The sequence below is a fragment of the Wyeomyia smithii genome, chromosome 3 (assembly GCF_029784165.1).
Source record: "Wyeomyia smithii strain HCP4-BCI-WySm-NY-G18 chromosome 3, ASM2978416v1, whole genome shotgun sequence".
NCBI classification, from domain to species: Eukaryota; Metazoa; Arthropoda; class Insecta; order Diptera; family Culicidae; genus Wyeomyia; species Wyeomyia smithii.
This window is the reverse complement of record NC_073696.1, coordinates 61894956-61911857: the sequence shown is the minus strand read 5'-3', so window position 1 is coordinate 61911857 and position 16902 is coordinate 61894956. Positions and strand designations below refer to the sequence as shown.

The 16902-nt window shown below is 38.2% G+C and overlaps 3 protein-coding genes across 3 annotated transcripts; 1 reads left to right on the top strand and 2 right to left on the bottom strand.

Moving 5' to 3' along the window:
* Positions 1-326: 326 nt before the first annotated feature.
* On the bottom strand, positions 327-3596 carry LOC129732149 (prolyl endopeptidase). The gene is made up of 8 exons (XM_055692711.1): positions 3291-3596; positions 2873-3236; positions 2402-2815; positions 2052-2211; positions 1474-1983; positions 1277-1413; positions 1001-1213; positions 327-940 (listed from the first exon to the last, which is right to left on the bottom strand). The coding sequence occupies exons 1-8, from the start codon at positions 3367-3369 to the stop codon at positions 544-546; spliced, it is 2274 nt and encodes a 757-aa protein (XP_055548686.1). The 5' UTR covers positions 3370-3596; the 3' UTR covers positions 327-543.
* Positions 3597-6750: 3154 nt separating this feature from the next.
* LOC129731450 (immunoglobulin-binding protein 1) lies at positions 6751-8127 on the top strand. The gene is made up of 4 exons (XM_055691457.1): positions 6751-6915; positions 6990-7198; positions 7255-7867; positions 7922-8127. Exons 1-4 carry the CDS (start codon positions 6796-6798, stop codon positions 8030-8032), a joined length of 1053 nt encoding a protein of 350 aa, XP_055547432.1. The 5' UTR covers positions 6751-6795; the 3' UTR covers positions 8033-8127.
* An 83-nt stretch (positions 8128-8210) lies between these two features.
* LOC129731449 (phosphatidylinositol glycan anchor biosynthesis class U protein) lies at positions 8211-9904 on the bottom strand. The gene is made up of 4 exons (XM_055691456.1): positions 9647-9904; positions 8961-9594; positions 8624-8895; positions 8211-8568 (listed from the first exon to the last, which is right to left on the bottom strand). Exons 1-4 carry the CDS (start codon positions 9768-9770, stop codon positions 8315-8317), a joined length of 1284 nt encoding a protein of 427 aa, XP_055547431.1. The 5' UTR covers positions 9771-9904; the 3' UTR covers positions 8211-8314.
* Positions 9905-16902: the final 6998 nt, after the last annotated feature.

The following is a 16902-nucleotide window of genomic DNA, read 5'->3' as shown; positions in this document are numbered from 1 at the left end:
TGTATTGTCTTTTCAATTCAGAATTCAGGATTTTGATATGGAAAATAGACTTACCTTGTTTGCAGTAGAGCTTCGTCGGGAAGACTGCTTTTTATTTCTCACTCATTCACTTTGTTCGTAACCAGTTACTTTCGTGCTAACAGATGATAGAATAGGTTATTCTTGGTGGCTTCAATCAAATAACTTTTCTGCCGTGTTGTGTACCGCTTGTCGAGTCAATATCCACCTTTGACATCAGCATAAAGTAATTTAATTTTTGCTGAAACGCAATTTTCGTATTAAATTTGTAGAAGTTGTGAAAATCCACTCAAAATACTATCCAAATATTAATTGTATAGAATGTTATTTCAACCATTAGTGCTTTAGTCAATACAAATTTCACATGTCACCTGAATTGGATTATTTATATCAACGACGATTGAATGACTATAACATTGAGCCTGTTACAAAGCAAATTATTACACTAAAAATAAAACTGTAAAAACAAATCTGAAAATGGCCATACAAAAGCTAGAAAGAATCATATTCTTTGCCGACTGCAGCTCAGAAAGTTAACTTCAGCTTCAAGGTTTTGAACATGAAAGTCAAAATGTCGGTTGCTTCCTCGATTTTCTTGGCCGTCGGTTTTCCAGCACCGTGTCCCGTTTTGCTATAGACGCGCAGTAGCAAAGGATTTTTCTGCAACTCGGAATCCCGGATGGCGTGATGCAAAGCGGCAACGAATTTCAGCGAATGCAGCGGACTAACTCGATCATCGTGATCCGCTGTTAGAACCAGAGACGCTGGATATTGTTCCTTTTCTGTCTTAGGCGCGCGCACATTGTGCAGCGGTGAATACTTGTACAAGTTTTCGAAGTGCTCCTTCTCCTTCACGTCTCCGTAGTCTGACACCCACGCTTGGCCTATAGTGAACTTGTGGAAACGAAGCATGTCCATCACTCTGAAGCAAAAGGATAAGAGATAGAACGATAAACGCCTCAAGAATAAATAGTCTACTTACCCTACTTGAGCTACGGCAGCTCCAAACAAATCTGGCCGTTGATTAATGCATGCACCGACCAGTAAACCCCCGTTGGATCCCCCATGGATGACAATTTTCTCGTGACGAGTGTAACCGCTTTGAACCAGATGCATAGCCGCATATTGAAAGTCATCGAATACATTTTGCTTTTTCAGCAATCGACCTGCGTTGTGCCAGCGTTCACCATATTCGCTAGAATATTTACAACATTCATTAATATAAAACACATTTGGGCTATTCAAAAAAAGATTGTACCCGCCACCGCGTATATTGGGATAAGCCAAGATGCCATCAAATGAATCAATAAACACCAAGCCCGTGATACTGAATGAAGGTTGGACACTAATATTGAAGCCACCATAACCATACAGGAGGCATGGTTTTTCCTCTTGCTAGAAATGAACAAAATTGATTTAAAATTTAAGCATTCACACCCAAGTCTCAAGTCCCACCGTATCAGCTTTCTTCTGCACGACAAACATAGGGATTCGCTCGCCATCTTTGCTCTTGTAGAAAACTTGTTCCACTTTGTACAAACTGTTGTCAAAATCTTCAATCTTTACCTGCCGGAAGATCGTTGGTTCTGCGTCCTCTCGGGCGAAATCGTAGTGATATATAATCCCGGGCGTCAGGAAAGACACGAAATGATAGAAAATTTCCGAATACTTTTTCTTTCCACTGAACCCAACAATGGTTCCGATCTCCAGCGGAAATTTGGAAACGAAGGAGCCATCCTGTAGTTTATGCACCTGAAGCATCGACTTCACATCATCGATATAACCTAGCACGATTTTGTCCTTGTTGACGCACGTTGACCAATCGAGCACATTTTTCGGATGCTCCTCGATAAGAGTGGTCCAGTTTTCTATCGTCGGGTTGTTGAAATCAATATTTATCACTCTATAGTTTGGGGCGGCTTTATTCGTGCGAAAAGAAAACATACTTTCCTCGTTGGTGATATACTGCAAACACAAATCATAAATTAAACGTAAAAGTTTGCAAATATCCGCCTTAGATTAGTTATACTCACATCGTAATCACTATCAAACTCGGTAACAACCTTTACTAAATCCAGCTTGCCCGTTATGTCCTCAGATTTTTGCAAATGAGTAAAGTAAAGCAGCATATCTTTGCAGCCTTTCATAATGAACAACATCAAATACTTTCCACAGTCAGATACTTCCGGTGTCCTAGTTGAGGAAAAAAATTGAACCTTCAAAATTCCGGAATCTGTTAACTTACTAGGTAATAGCAAAAAAAACTGCAAATCTGGCACGCCTGTTACGACCTGATAATTTTCTTCGCATCATCGTCTGTTATCTTTCGCGCAACCTGATAAATCTGCTTTATAGCCTATCCTATCATCAAAAAAATACTCACATCCGCCAAGTCGGTTCCTCCGGAAACTCGGCTATCAGTACATCCTTCTCCTGTGGTTCCCCGACGCGATGATAATACAACTTTTGGTTCTCATTGGCTGCCGTCTCAGAACCATCGGCTTTCCCTTCAACCACCGGGTAGCGCGCGTAAAAGAATCCCTTGTTATCTTTGGTCCACGAAGCCGTCACAAACTTAGTGTGTTCTAAGGTCTCGGGAAAATCTTCCCCAGTGTTGACATCGCGTACCTTCAACTTGGTCCAATCGGATCCACTCTGACTCAAACCATAGGTAAACAAATTTCCATCGTGGGAAAAACGTGACCCAACCAAAGCGATCGTTCCATCCTTGGATAACGAATTAGGGTCCAGGAAAACTTTAGGTTCATCCTCTAAAGAATTCTGAACGTACAAAACACTGTAAAAATGGTAAATTAATCATAACATCCTGAAAAAAATCCAAGCAAAAACCTACTCCTGATTCTGTAATCCGGTGTTCATGAAAAAGAAGTATCGTTCACCATGCTTAAACGGACAGGAATACTTGGGATAGTTCCACCGTTTAGTCAACTTCTCATTGAGCTTCTTCCATTCAACACAATCTTCCAGAAATGGTTGAGAGATTTTGTTCTGCTTATCAACATAGCTCTTGGTCTCCTCGGAATCGGGATCCTCCAACCACCGATACGGGTCGGCAATCTTCACGCCATGAAAATCATCGACAACAGACTCGTCCCGTCGGGCTTCCGGGTACGGAAATACAGCAGAACCTTCTTGAGCTTCTGGCATAGCTAATCGGCGATACTTTGTACCACTGGCCTTAAACGACACAATTGCTTCTGAAATTGGTGCAGATATGTAGCTATTGTTGGCTAGATTAACTTCAATTATACTTTGGCTCAAATGACAATTCCCTTGAGTTATGACACTTGGAGCGTTTGCTAGTTTCAGAAGCTGGCGCAGCGTTTTCATGCAATCCACAATACGAGTTTCACTGACTAGATAGGCACTTGTTAATCTGCAGAACAAAATATTTCTCGACTGTAAGATGCGTAATTAGGCGCAATAATGACTTTCAAATTCACGCATCAAAACTGCATCAAATGCACTTATTTCTGACACACAGATAAATGAATAACCATAGAAATCTCACAAAAAAAGAAAAGCGTTTTTCAAGTTATGAGATGCAGCGACTGACGTTTCGGTTGAAAAAGCCGGTTTCGGCCATTCAGAAACATTGCTGGAGTTAGTCGAAACGAGGGATAGGCAAGAACTGGAATCAGTGTTGCCAGGTATCGAGATTAATATGGATTATCAAGAATTTTGAACATGTATCAGATAGGTGGAATTGTTATCCAATCTTCCATGATTTTCAAAAATATTCCAAATTTATCTAAATCTCTGCCTCGTAAAAGGTTTATCCGGTTTATCCCTTAAAGTTTTACGATTTGCTCCCTTTAAAAGATGTGACCTGGCAACACTTCTCGCTGGTCACCGACTTGTCGACGGTGTGTCAAATGCGCATGCAAATCGAGCAAAGCAAAAAGCAACAATCAGCGTCGGAGAGATCGAAAAACTACTAGAAACAAGTCCAGAGTACTTCGTGATGAGGGCGAATCTAACAAACTGTAAACAAATAGATATTTTACCGGAAACGTATGAAGTGAGCTACTATCTACCTTCAAACTTCGAAAAAATAATGTATCTCTTTCTAACTATTAAAAAGTACGATGCTTGTTAAGGGCGAAATCTACTTTATATTAGAAAGAAATAGAATGAGGAATACGCCCTATTTGTTGATTACGTTAGTAAAAGGCGAAACTTGACATATAGATCGATTTTTTTATCGATCGGTTTCTTTCAACCGCCACGGCTTATTAAACACGTTTCATGATATGTCCTTTACACCGATAGCGGAGAATCTAATCTAGCTTTTTTAAATAAAAACCACGTTGGGAATAGTGACTTTAGCTGAGCTATTAAACAAATCAAAAGTCAATCAAGAAAATCGATTAAAGTAGATAGACCCCTTTGACATGTTGCTCTACGCTTCGTCTTGATGAATGGGCGGAATCAAAGTTGTCAACAAAATAAACATTAAAAGCAAAGGGCGTATTCCAATACAATAACGTGAACACGGCGTATAGTAAAGGGCGATACTGTCGAGCAAATGAAAATAAGGCACATAGTTAAAGAGCGATACTGTCGAGCAGATCTAAATAAGGCGCAAAGTAAAGGGCGATACTTTCGAGCAGATCGAAAAAGTTGCGTAGTAAAGGGCGAAACTATAAATTCTCGAATATACAATGTAAAGCGACTGAAATTCAAGTTTTAGGTTTACCATGTACAAAGCTAGAAAAATTTCGATTTTATTAGAGTATTTGGATGACAAATATATTGTTCCACGGTTATTTAGGATTTAAATCTGTGATTGAAAACTTTGTTTGTCTTTTTTGAATTTTGTAGTCATTGTAAGATTCGCCCTAATCACGAAGTAGTCCGGAATTGTTAATTTGTTTTCTGCTTAGCAACGATGTATTCAGTTCAATTTTCAGGGAAAATATTCACAGCCCAACTTTGCAACGACTGTTTGCTTTGATTTGTTTCAAGTAGTTTTTCGATCTCTTTTTGCTTTACTGCCGCTCTTCGCATGTCCGTCCCATAGCAAAAAAAACTCAAATGAAGAAAACGTCAATTGAATTATTTAAGCAACTTTCGGTTATTTCGTGTCCGCATAGCTTGTCCTAGTAAAAAATTGTTATCAATTGGTTAAAAAAAGTATGTTCAAGTCAATTGAAAAATGACATAAATTCTATTTTTCTATTAACATAACAGCAATGTGACTGACATGCGAATAATTTTCGATCTGCTCAGCTGAATATTCGCATAACCGCCTCGTAACGAAAAGTGTTGCTTCAGGGTATTCGACAACTTCGACAGCAGTTCTCTTTGGCAGGTTTTCTACAGCATTCAAATGCACAACCCGTCGAAGAAAACTGCTACCGAAATAGTCCGATACCCTTCTTTTCCTATTTTTTGTCATAATTATCAATTATTTATTACCCCTTTCCCCGCGGGTGATGCCATATTGTATTACCAGACATCCAAACTTTAATTACAATTCATTAACTATACTTGAAACTATGAACGATGAAACTTAATAGTATATAATAGGGTTAGAGAACAGATCGATCCTTAATATGCATCACAATTGGAGAGTAATGTGAGTTTGTGGGTCTTTTTTCGAAGTAAAAACTGATTTTTCCGCGGGGAGATGGTTTATAAGAAAAATGTGTAACAAGAGGGTATGGTAGTATAGGGTTGTTTAAAAATTACGTACACATTTTAAAAAGAAAGGAGAAGTTTCAAACATATGTGATACGTGATTTTAAACAGATTCCCACGAAAAAGTCAAAATCATCAAGAATCGATATGGGACGGATATGCGAAGAGCGGCAGTTTAGGCCTCTGCCATGGTGAACGCCAACGCGAGCGATCGGGCGTGATTTTTGCCGTAGGTTAATGAACAACTCTACTTACGGCTGTTCATTAACTTACGGCAAGAATCTCGCCCGATCGCTCGCGTTGGCATTCAGCATGGCAGAGGCCTTATTAGATTTACATGCATTTGACATATCGTCGACGAACCGGTAACGAATGGCAATCAGCGTTGCCAGGTCATTTTTTCAAAAATCTGGAAGAGGCAAAATAAAAATCTGGAAAAAATCTGGCAGTCATTTCGTGGGGTGAAAGGTTAATTTTTCGAATAAAAGTTTTGGGGTACGCAAAATTTGAGGTGACAAAATTGCAAAATTTCGCGCCAAAATTGAAGTGATGACCTTTTTGCGGAACAGAGAAAATAAAATCTGGATCATCCATGAAAAATCTGGATAATTGGACATCAAAGCTGTCTACCTCAGGGGGAATCTATCTATCAAAGATCGTGTAACCAACATATTCGGCAACATGGTGTTTGTTTTGGTTTTTGTTCTTTTTGGTTATGAAATTGATCGATGTGAAATATTATAGAATTGGAACTTTTTTTTATCAAAACTCGAGAAACCGCGGAAAACTTTTATGAATGTGTTGTGTAGTGATTTTTTCCTCATTATCGTTCATAGTTACAAACGTCACGGACCAACAAACGTCATGGACCAGAGCTGATCTGCGATAACGCACACATATATGAAATTTGACAGCAGTGAGTCCCCTCTGGTCTACCTGGATACATGTTCAAAAATCTTGATAATCCAGCTAAATCTGGATACCTGGCAACGCTGATGGCAATTATCGTTTAACTGTTAGTTTGTTATCAATCTTTTTTGTAAATTTTCCCGAATAAAAGCTGGCAGCCCTGTACATACTTTCTGCTTATTTTGTTATTAAGTGCGCATTAGAATGGCACAACCAAACGAAATTCCAATCGACCGCAAATTATCCGATATTTTCGAAGAAGCTTACAATTTGATGAACACATTCGATACGTGCTATGATCCAACAAACAGTCCAGAATTCCAGGTGGGTAATTATTTGATATCTCAGCAACATGAAAGTACACTTCATATATGCACTTGCGCTTTCCAACAAAACAGGCAAACATCAAGAAATGCATCGGATTATTTGAGGATTCAACTCGGCTCGTTAGCCTGTGTGGTCTGTTCAGCACAAACGAGACGCCGGACGAAGTACCGACGGAACACTTGAGCTACTTTTTGCTTCCGTTTTTCCTCGGACAGCTAACTTTGAAGCTTTGCAGTGCTGAACGGAAAGAAATTGTTGAAGTTGCTGAAGTGTACTACAGGTAGATTTTCAGCTTGCGCTTTTAATCCTATCTGTTATAATATAAACTTTTTACAGTGATTTTCTACGCCGGTGTGCAAATTACCAACTTTGCGATGACCCGGAAGCAGTTGCCGTCATGGATAATCCACACTCGACAGATAAAATGCAGGATTTACTCAGAATGGGCCAAGAAAGAAACGCAAAATTGCGAAAATATCAGGAAAAGAAAGAGCTAGACGACCAGATTAAAATGTTGAAAATAGCTATGGAAAAGGAACAAGTGGATGACGAGGTGAAACGAGATTTCTATCTTAAATTATTACAGTCGTGCATAATAGAAGCACGCGAGGAGTTGATAAGTATTAGCCAAGAAAAGCAAGTCCTCGAGCACATAGCAATTATGAGAAGAAGCGGAGAGGGAGTTGAACATCACAAGCACCCCCCAAAAGGCCCAGCGCCGAAACCCTTGAAGCCGATTATCATCACGAAGGATGCCTTTCAGAAGGCAGTTTACGGGATAGGATATCCTAGTCTACCGACCATGACAGTTGCCGAGTTCTACGAGCAGCGTGTTGCCGACGGGATCTTCCCGGATGCGGAGCGCATGAAGGAGATCAACAAGAACTCACTGATGAACCGTGTTTATCAGGACAATACTGAGGAACAAGACAAGGAGGATGAGAAAACGGTAAATTTGACGATGGTTTTTTGAACTCTAGCTTGAATTACTTCTTTGTTATAGGAAAACATGATTGAACAGGATGATGAGGAGTATTTGGCCCGCCAACGTGCCAAGGATGAATTTAAGGATGACCATCGACGTGGTTATGGAAATCGTTATAATCGCAGCTAAATGGAGATAGTATCATTTTCGATTGCAAAATTATTGTGTATTAAAGGTACTGAGGAGAATCAATAAAAACTGTCCTACCCGAACAATCAAATTTACACCCAATGTTCAGATGAATGAGTCTGACACCTAAGGCAGACGAGTGTGACGAAAGTCCGCAAAACTAGGACAATTTCAACAGTTTCATTGGTTTAAAAATTTATTCTATCTATCGCTAAAACAAAAATGACTTAATTGTGGTGTGCAGCTCAACTCCTACTCGTGTTCCGCCAAACACTATTCCACCTACTCCAACGCAATTCTCGCTTCCTTTCCATCTATAGTTACCTGCATACCATTTTTCAGACAGAACCCGCGCTTTATGTAGGCAAAAAAGAGATCGGTAATGAGGAAAATTTGAGCCGTGCAAAAAACCAATGTAACTCCGAAATAGAAATTTGCGTTGGCGGAATTAGAGTATATCCAGAGGTACCATACGGTTGGTCCGAGAATGCTGGTTACCAGCATAGTAGCTCCCACAATGAAGTTATGGCCCATAACTAGAAAAGAACGCGTTTTTCTAGATTATTTAGGTGAAAAAATATTACAACTTACATTTGGAGATCGATTTCCACAGCGGTAACAAGGAAAGATACATGCTGATGTCACCAACGCATGGATATGGACGGAATACTACACCGAGTGATAGTAGCATCGTCAACAACATTATTGGATCTTTGTTCAGCTTGAATGTCAATGGAAATAAATATAACACGGTAGCGTTGATTTGGAATGTGTATAGGAAAAGCGTTCGAAAATGATCAAACATTTCCGTGAAAAAGTACCAAAACAGTCCTATATTGGGCTGAAGATCACGACAGTTGAAACTGAAATTATATGCAAAATATAAGACTGGAAACAGAATTACTAGAAAAATAATCCAAAAACTTACATAAAACCATACGTTGCATCCAGGAAATTCCAGTTACCCATTATACTAAATGCTGCATAATTCAGCCATAGACATGCTGCTACAAATGTGAAAATCGTATTGAAAAGGCTTAACCATAGCTTTCGATCTTCCTCTGCAATGAACAGCGCAGCTGGAATAATCAGGACGCACGGATAAATATTGCTTTGCGTTTCTAGCGCCAGTGCTATGCACGCAACAAATCTCCACCGGCGTGCAACTCCCAGTAGAAACAGTGCCAACAGGAAATTACTGATGACGGTCGTTGTTTGGCCGACACAATTGAGAATAGCATACGGATTGAACATGTATGCTAGGGCCACGCTAAATGGAATACTGGTTAAATCTTTTTCAGAAATGTGAAGTTCTTGTGTTCCTTTGGCATAGGAGTGTTGCTTTGCTTTTTGCTTTCGATACAGCTCTGCAATGAACACCGTGGCCGCTGCTTGCAGCATTACCATTGTTCCTACTTCTAGCTGTATAAAAATCATATTTATAACGTTGGCTGCATTCTTCAGAAGATAGCTAACCGAAACCAAAATGAAAGGATTCTGATGGTACAGATCACCTTCGTAAGGATCGATGCCATTGCTGTGCAAATAGGCTCCTTCGACGGCTAAAATATGTAAATGGTAGATAGTATTTCGAAGATAACATTTCAAAATTACCTCGTTTCCATGCGTTGATGGGCGTAGCAACTTCAACGCGGTTCTGGATCGTAACGGCATAATCAGACTTCATAAGCAGATACCGCACGGCCGCGCCCAGTAGAATGCTTACCAACCATTTCATGTTTCAAAATCGTATGCAATTAAAATGAATAAATTACATTTCCTACTAAATCACAAATCTCAGTCACTCGAGGATTATTTGCTTTTGAGAGGCAACTAGACAACTCAAATCTCTGCTTTTGTGTTATTATTGCAAAAAACTTATCGTTCTGATGTCAACATTGCAAACAAACCGGCGATATGGCTATGGCTGAGTTGCTAGAAATTCGAATTTTGAAATGTTAATAGATCAAAATGGAAATGTTTATTTTGCTAATGGAATTAAACAAATTTTGTTGTAGAGATCAGTGCAGTTTAGTAATGTCATTGATTATAATTAAAAACATTTTTTATTAAAAACGCAAAATCTATAGATTATTGCACGAAGCGAAATAAATTCACAGTGTTGTGAGCCAAACGAACATGTCAAAATTCGAGCCAAACGAACAAGAAAGGTAAGGGGCCGTTCAATAATTACGTAAGCAAGTAGGGGGAGAGGGGGGGGGGGGTGTGCAATTTTCTTACGCTATCTTACAGGGAAGGGAGGGGGTGAATTGATTATCTTACGTAAGAAAAACATTGTTGATGGAACTATTCAAATAACCATATTCATGAAAGTGTGGACGGTAAAAATCATAAAAAGAAAATTACGGAAGGCCGATTAACTCGAATTAGAGACAGAAAAGGAAACGAAGTATTGTGCTTGCTTCAGGATGATAAAACTATAATAAAAATCTATATTTAGTATATATAGTTAGATATTACTAGGGGGGAGGGGGGTATCAAAAAATCTTACGATGTCTCACAAAGGGGGGAGGGGGGATTGAAAAAGTGGAAAAATATGATTACGTAATTATTGTACGGCCCCTAACACATTGAAAGGTATTGCAAAAAGGTTAATAAAAAATATATTTATTTTTACACGTTTTTCATGTTTTATTGCTTAAACATGAATTGAGAATGCTCCAAAGTTTCTTCATCACAGTGATTTTTAACTGGTGGTTCACAAACCCTTTGTATGGTCTACAGAATAATGATGAAAGTATATAAAATTAAACATAAACATAAAATTTAACACTTTCACGATTTTTGTGATGCACTTTATTATTCCCCAGGACTTCCACCGTCACCATCAGTTAAACGAGCCGAATAAAAAAGTTAGTGAACTTTGCGCTTTGAGAAGAGATCTGGCACCTCGTTTTTTTTCATCGCTTATCTCTCCCTCTGAGGATCTCTAGTATCCCGTATCCAAAATCTTTATGCAAAATGGCGTCATTTGTAAACAATTTACTTACATAAAGATGTATTACCTTGTAAATGGTGTTACCAAAATTATTACAATAATAATTGTTATTACTGGCAAACCTTGTCGTGCTTTGCTGTGTTAGTGGTATCGCTATATAAAATTTGAGAACGTGACTGTTATATCGAATTTGACTTTTAAAGCATGGCCCTGACTTTTTCGATAGCTCAGGGAGATACGTTTACAAGGTGATAGAATTTGGAGCGGTAAATGTTTGATATTTTTGTTCGATGGCGTTTTAATGTAGTAATAATAAACACTTTTTATTACAGTAAGTCAATCCCGAAAAATAAGTCAATGGGAACATAAAATCCCTTTTCAGCTCCATCGCAAATAAAACTAATCCTTAGACTAACTCCGAAAAAAAAACTTCATCATCACGTCATCATTATCTACAGTTGTCAAAGTGAAGGAATGTGATGATAATGAAACCAAATCAGGAATATGAAGGTGTGGAAAAAGTTTGTCAACATAAGACTGCAAAGTTTCAGTAACGTCAAACTCAAAAAAAAGTGAATCAAATCGGTTCGTATTCAAAGTCTGAATTTACGCCTAATTTTGTTTGATTTATTTTTGTTTTTACAGACACTATAAACTATTTTACGAGACGTTTCAAACCTCAATTCATGAATGAAATGTTGAAATCCACCACCGAGGGGTGAGACAGTGAGTAAATTTGAGGTTTTCCGAGTTTTTCTGAAAAAACCTGTAAAATAAAGAGCAAATCTGAGTAACTCTCGTGTTTCTGAACATCCATCCCTAAACTTTTTTTCCAACGCAAATATAAACATGAATGTTGCTCGGTCCCACCGTTCATATATCCGGACTACTTCGTGATTAGGGCGAAACTAGCAAAGACAACAAAACTCACAAAAGGCAAACAAAGTTTTCACTTACAAATTTAAATCCTAATTCACGGTTCAACAATATATTTGTCATCCAAATATGCTATCGAAAGCTTAATTGCTGTAGTTTGATGTATGTTACGTCTCAAATTTGAATTTCTTTCGTTTTACATGTATTTTTTTGCAGCCCAATGGCATCGCGCCATGTTCCAAGGGCGAACATCTCAACATATGTGTAAACGAGATAGCATAACACCGCCACTTTTCATACACCTTTTTCTGACAGCTGACAGTGGGCACAAATGAGTTTGAGCCCACACGCTCGGCCATTTTTACTCTAAATTGAGTAAAATATGACTCAGTTTCGTTAAAAGTGGATCTACCCTAAATAGAGTAATCATGTTGTTACTCACTTTTGAGTAGCCCTAGTATATGTCAAAAACTGAGTACTACTTACTCATTTCAAACACAGCAAGAATTAGGCAAACTGAGTAACTGTTACTCAGTTTCGTAAAATTGACGTTCCTACGCAAGGGAAAATGACTGGAATTTCGTAAATTCAAATTTGAAAACAACATAAGAAGCATCGCATAAATGTTATAGATTTATTTGGTTAATAAAGTTTACATTTCATATCATTTCCACATCTTCCGCATTGATTGCCTCGCGGAAAGAAGCGGCTATTTTGTTAACGGTTATGCGGCAGCTGTGATCTAAAGTTTTATACAGAACGCACCCTAAAAAATCCATAATCATGCTTAAGCTAGTTGGAATTTTCATTCCAAACACACTGTAGGCTTTGTAGAAGGTGTCTATGGCATGTAATGATGCCCCGGAACCAGAATCCCGCATGAAGGAAGATGACAACGAAATCCTTCAATAATGATTATTATTTATTTTTCCAAAATTTTTATTCAAATAGCTTACCTTTCAATTTATTACACGTCTCGGCGCCTACTTTAGCTGCTATTTTATCCATTTCGGTTCTTTTAGCAAATTTTACTCCTTTATTTCACTTCACAAATTAGGTTCTGCACATCCAATCACGAAATTAGCGTTTGAATCGCGGAAAATAAAATGGCCAGTTACTCAAAAATGAGTAAAATAGAAAAATACGTAAACTGAGTTTATGTTACTCAGTTTCGTTAATTAAAGTTACTCATTTTTTGACATTTTTAATTAAAATACGAAAGTGAGTACCTTTTACTCAATTTAGAGTAAAATTGAACGAGCGTGCAGGACATGAGTTTATTGTCAACCACTGTTACTCGGTATAGGGATGCCAAAGGCTCGATTTTTCGTGAATTTGTTTTATTCACCCACAACCCAAGAAACAATTTGGAAGCTGTTATGAGAGCAAATGTAGAACAAAGGCAGTGTTGAAGCAATTGATGCTGAATAAACAACACGTTGTACTATTTGTTGAACAAACGTTGCAGCACGTTGCAGCATTCTTTGTTCATGAATTTATTCAACAGTGGAACTCTAGCTTAAAAGAAGTTGTTCAAACGTTTGCAAGTGATTACCAGCAGCACTAATAAATATGTGCTGCGTTGAAGCGCTATAAGAGCATCCTTAACGGTGCGCTTCTATACACGCTCATTATTTGTTACTCTAAAGTGAGTTAGATATGACCCATTTTTGAAAAAAGTGGAGGTACCCTAATTTGAGTACTTTTACGGTTACTCACTTCTGAGTAAGGGCGTCATACGTCAAAAACTGATTAGAATCTACTCTGTTTATGCCGAGCCTTTGGCATCCCTATACCGAGTAACAGTGAATGACAATGAACTCATGTCCTGGGCTCAAATTAATTTGTGCCCGCTGTCAGCAGTAAGATGAAGATGTATGAAAAGAAGCGGTGATATGCTATCTCGTTTTTACATATGTTGAGATGTTAGCCCTTGAAACATGGCGTGATGCCAAAGGGGTGGTTTCCCAAGTAGCAATTATTGTTGCTTAAACATTTACTCGATCACTTTTATTAGGCTACAGTTGAACAATAACCGAAATGGAAAATAAAAAACTTCTGTTAAATGTTTGTTCAGTTGAATTTGGAGAAATTATCCGACACACAGTTTTCTAGGAACGGCGAAGAGGGTTTTGAGCAACAACAGCAGAATATTGTATTCAACACTTGTTAAACCAGCGTTGAATAGATGCACCAGAAAACTTTTATTAGCCTACTGTTCTGTATGTGTTCGAATAAAATATTTATTTAACATTTGTTAAACCTTTGCTCGACTGTTGAAATGCGTGTTTAATAAAAATGTGTAAAAACGTTTGTTTCGCGTATTAGAATATACTTATGCAGCTCACGCTGAATAGTAGCGTGGAAAAAACGGTTAGTCGATATTTATTCAGCTATTTTACCACAAACAAAATGTAAAAATAAAGTTCGAAGAAATTAGTTGAACCATATTTATTTGTGGTAATATTTTTTAATATAAATCTCACTATAAACTTCATTAGTTTTTTTACTTGGAAAAACTACGGGTGAATTTTAATTTATATCGGAAGGCAACATATCATCATCACACGCCACCCTTTTTTTTAAACCATCTTTTTTGTTGGGTCCCTGATTAGATTCGAACTTGCGATCCATTGCTTGGCTGCCATCGATGAATGCATGTGAGCTAATCTGTAATATGACGTGTGCTGTGTTAAAAGTGAATATGCTTCTAAACGTTCTGATCTAATAAATGTTGAACAGGCATTGTATAACTGCTGGAATATAAGCTTCTTGCACGCATCTCTAAACAAAGCGTATCGGTTGATTTAACATAACCATTGTTTGCAAGCGGCAGCTGCAGCGTGCAAGAAGCTTATATTCCAGTGGTTATATGATGGCTGGTCAATATTTATTAGACCAGAACGTTTAGAAGCATATTCACTTTACACACTGCACACGTCATATTAAAGATTAGCTCACATGCATTCATCGATGGCAGCCAAGCAATGGATCGCAAGTTCGAATCTCAACAGAAGCCCAGCAAAAGATAGTTTTTATTGCCTTTTTATACAAATTAAAAAATCACCCATATCATTTCCACAAGTAAAAAACTAATAAAGCTAGTAAAACTAATTTAAAAAACAATTCGGGCTCCATTTTTGCATTTTTTTTTTGTGCTAAAAGAGCTGAATTAATGTCGATTAAACCTTTTTTCTACGCTACTATTCAGCGTGAGCTGCATAAGTATGTTCTAATGCGCGAAACGAAGGTTTGTAAACACTACTATTAAACAAGGTTAAACAAGCATTTGACAAAAGCATTTCAACAGTCGAGCAACGGCTTAGCAAATGTTTCATTGATATTTTATTCGACAGGTTGAACACACAGAACAGTAGCCCAATAATTTTTTTTGCGGTGCATCTATTCAACGCTGGTTTAACAAGTGTTGAATGAAATATTCTGATGTTGTTGTTTAAAACCCTCTCCGCCGTTTCTAGACAACTGTGTGCCGGAAAATTTCAACCGTTGAACAGAAATTTTCTATTTTCATTTCGGTTGTTGTTCGACTGTTGTCTAATCAAAGTTATTCAATAATTGTAAAATGCTCTTCAAATTTTCGTAGAGTTCCTCAGTTTTAGAGAATAAAAAAAATCTATCGAGGCATCACTGACGTTGATTTGAAAGTACACAAGCTGCTAAATCTTTTAATGGTTTAAAAAAATGTTTATACTGCAATAAATCAACTATACGACGCGTTTAGAAGGATGTTTTATAAAACCGGTGATCTAGCGTTCGCGTCTATAAGAGCTAAAGAATTGCTCTTTGAAAGATTCCAAACGCATATATGCAGCATTTGAACATCACGTGCAGAATAATAGTTGCGGAGTTGCCGTTTGAAACGTTCAAATAGCTTTTATTGGGCGAGAACGCCACTGACAAATGGAGACCTTTAAAGCGCTTTAACGCAGCACATGTTTATTAGTGTTGCTGGTAATCACTTGCAAACGTTTGAACAACTTTTGTTAAGCTAAAGTTCCACTGTTGAATAAATTCATGAATAAAGAATGCTGCAACGTTTGTTCAACAAATAGTTCAACGTGTTGTTTATTCAGCATCGATTGCTTCAATACTGCTTTTGTTCCACATTTGCTCTCATAACAGCTTCCAAATTGTTTCTTGGGTTATGCAAACCAGGAATTAACGAAAATGAGTACAAGTTTTCTTCCATATCCTGTTCCAGCGACTGAGGCCGTTGCAGGAAGCCTTTGTTGGAGAGCCAGATGTTCACTTTGAGACAGATCATCGACTTTAAGGCGGCGTACGATACAGTGAAGCACAACGAGCTGTGGCAAATTATTCTTGAACATTGTTTTCCAACAAAATAACTAAACTGTTACAAGCGACGCTTGACGGTTTCACATTAAGCGACAGGACAGCGGGCGAACTTTCGGACCTGTTTGTGACATTAGAAGGTCTGAGGTGACGGGCTCTCAAACTTGCTGTTCAACATAGCTTCAGAAGGTGCAATACGAAGGGCAGAGGAGCGGCACCATCATCACAAAGTTTCACATGCTTCTGGGCTTCGCCGACGACATTGATATAACTGGTGTTAACCGTAGAGCTGTTGAGAAGGCCTTCATAGCTCTCAGAAGGAAAGCTGCGAGAACTAAACTCGCCATAAACACTGCCGAAACGAAGTACATGGTGGCTGGCAGAGAGCGAGGTTGTTCTGCGGTGGAGATGGATGGGGATACTTTCGAATTGATCGACGAATTTGTTTATCTTGGTACTCTCGGGGGTGTTTTCCTCAGAATATTATCCCCTACTACAGAAGATTTGCCCCCACCCCCACCCACCTTACATCCGGGTCTGTATTCAAGTAAACTAATTTGGTTACTAAAAAACGTCCAAATTAAGTTTTTGTCAGTGTCTCACAAAGCAGAGGGACGCTCGCAATAAGGGGCTTGTAATTATGATAATAAAAACACACTTTCTATTGATGATTTTTTATTTTTTTTTGTTCACAAATCTTTCCTCTTACAAAAAGTTTGCA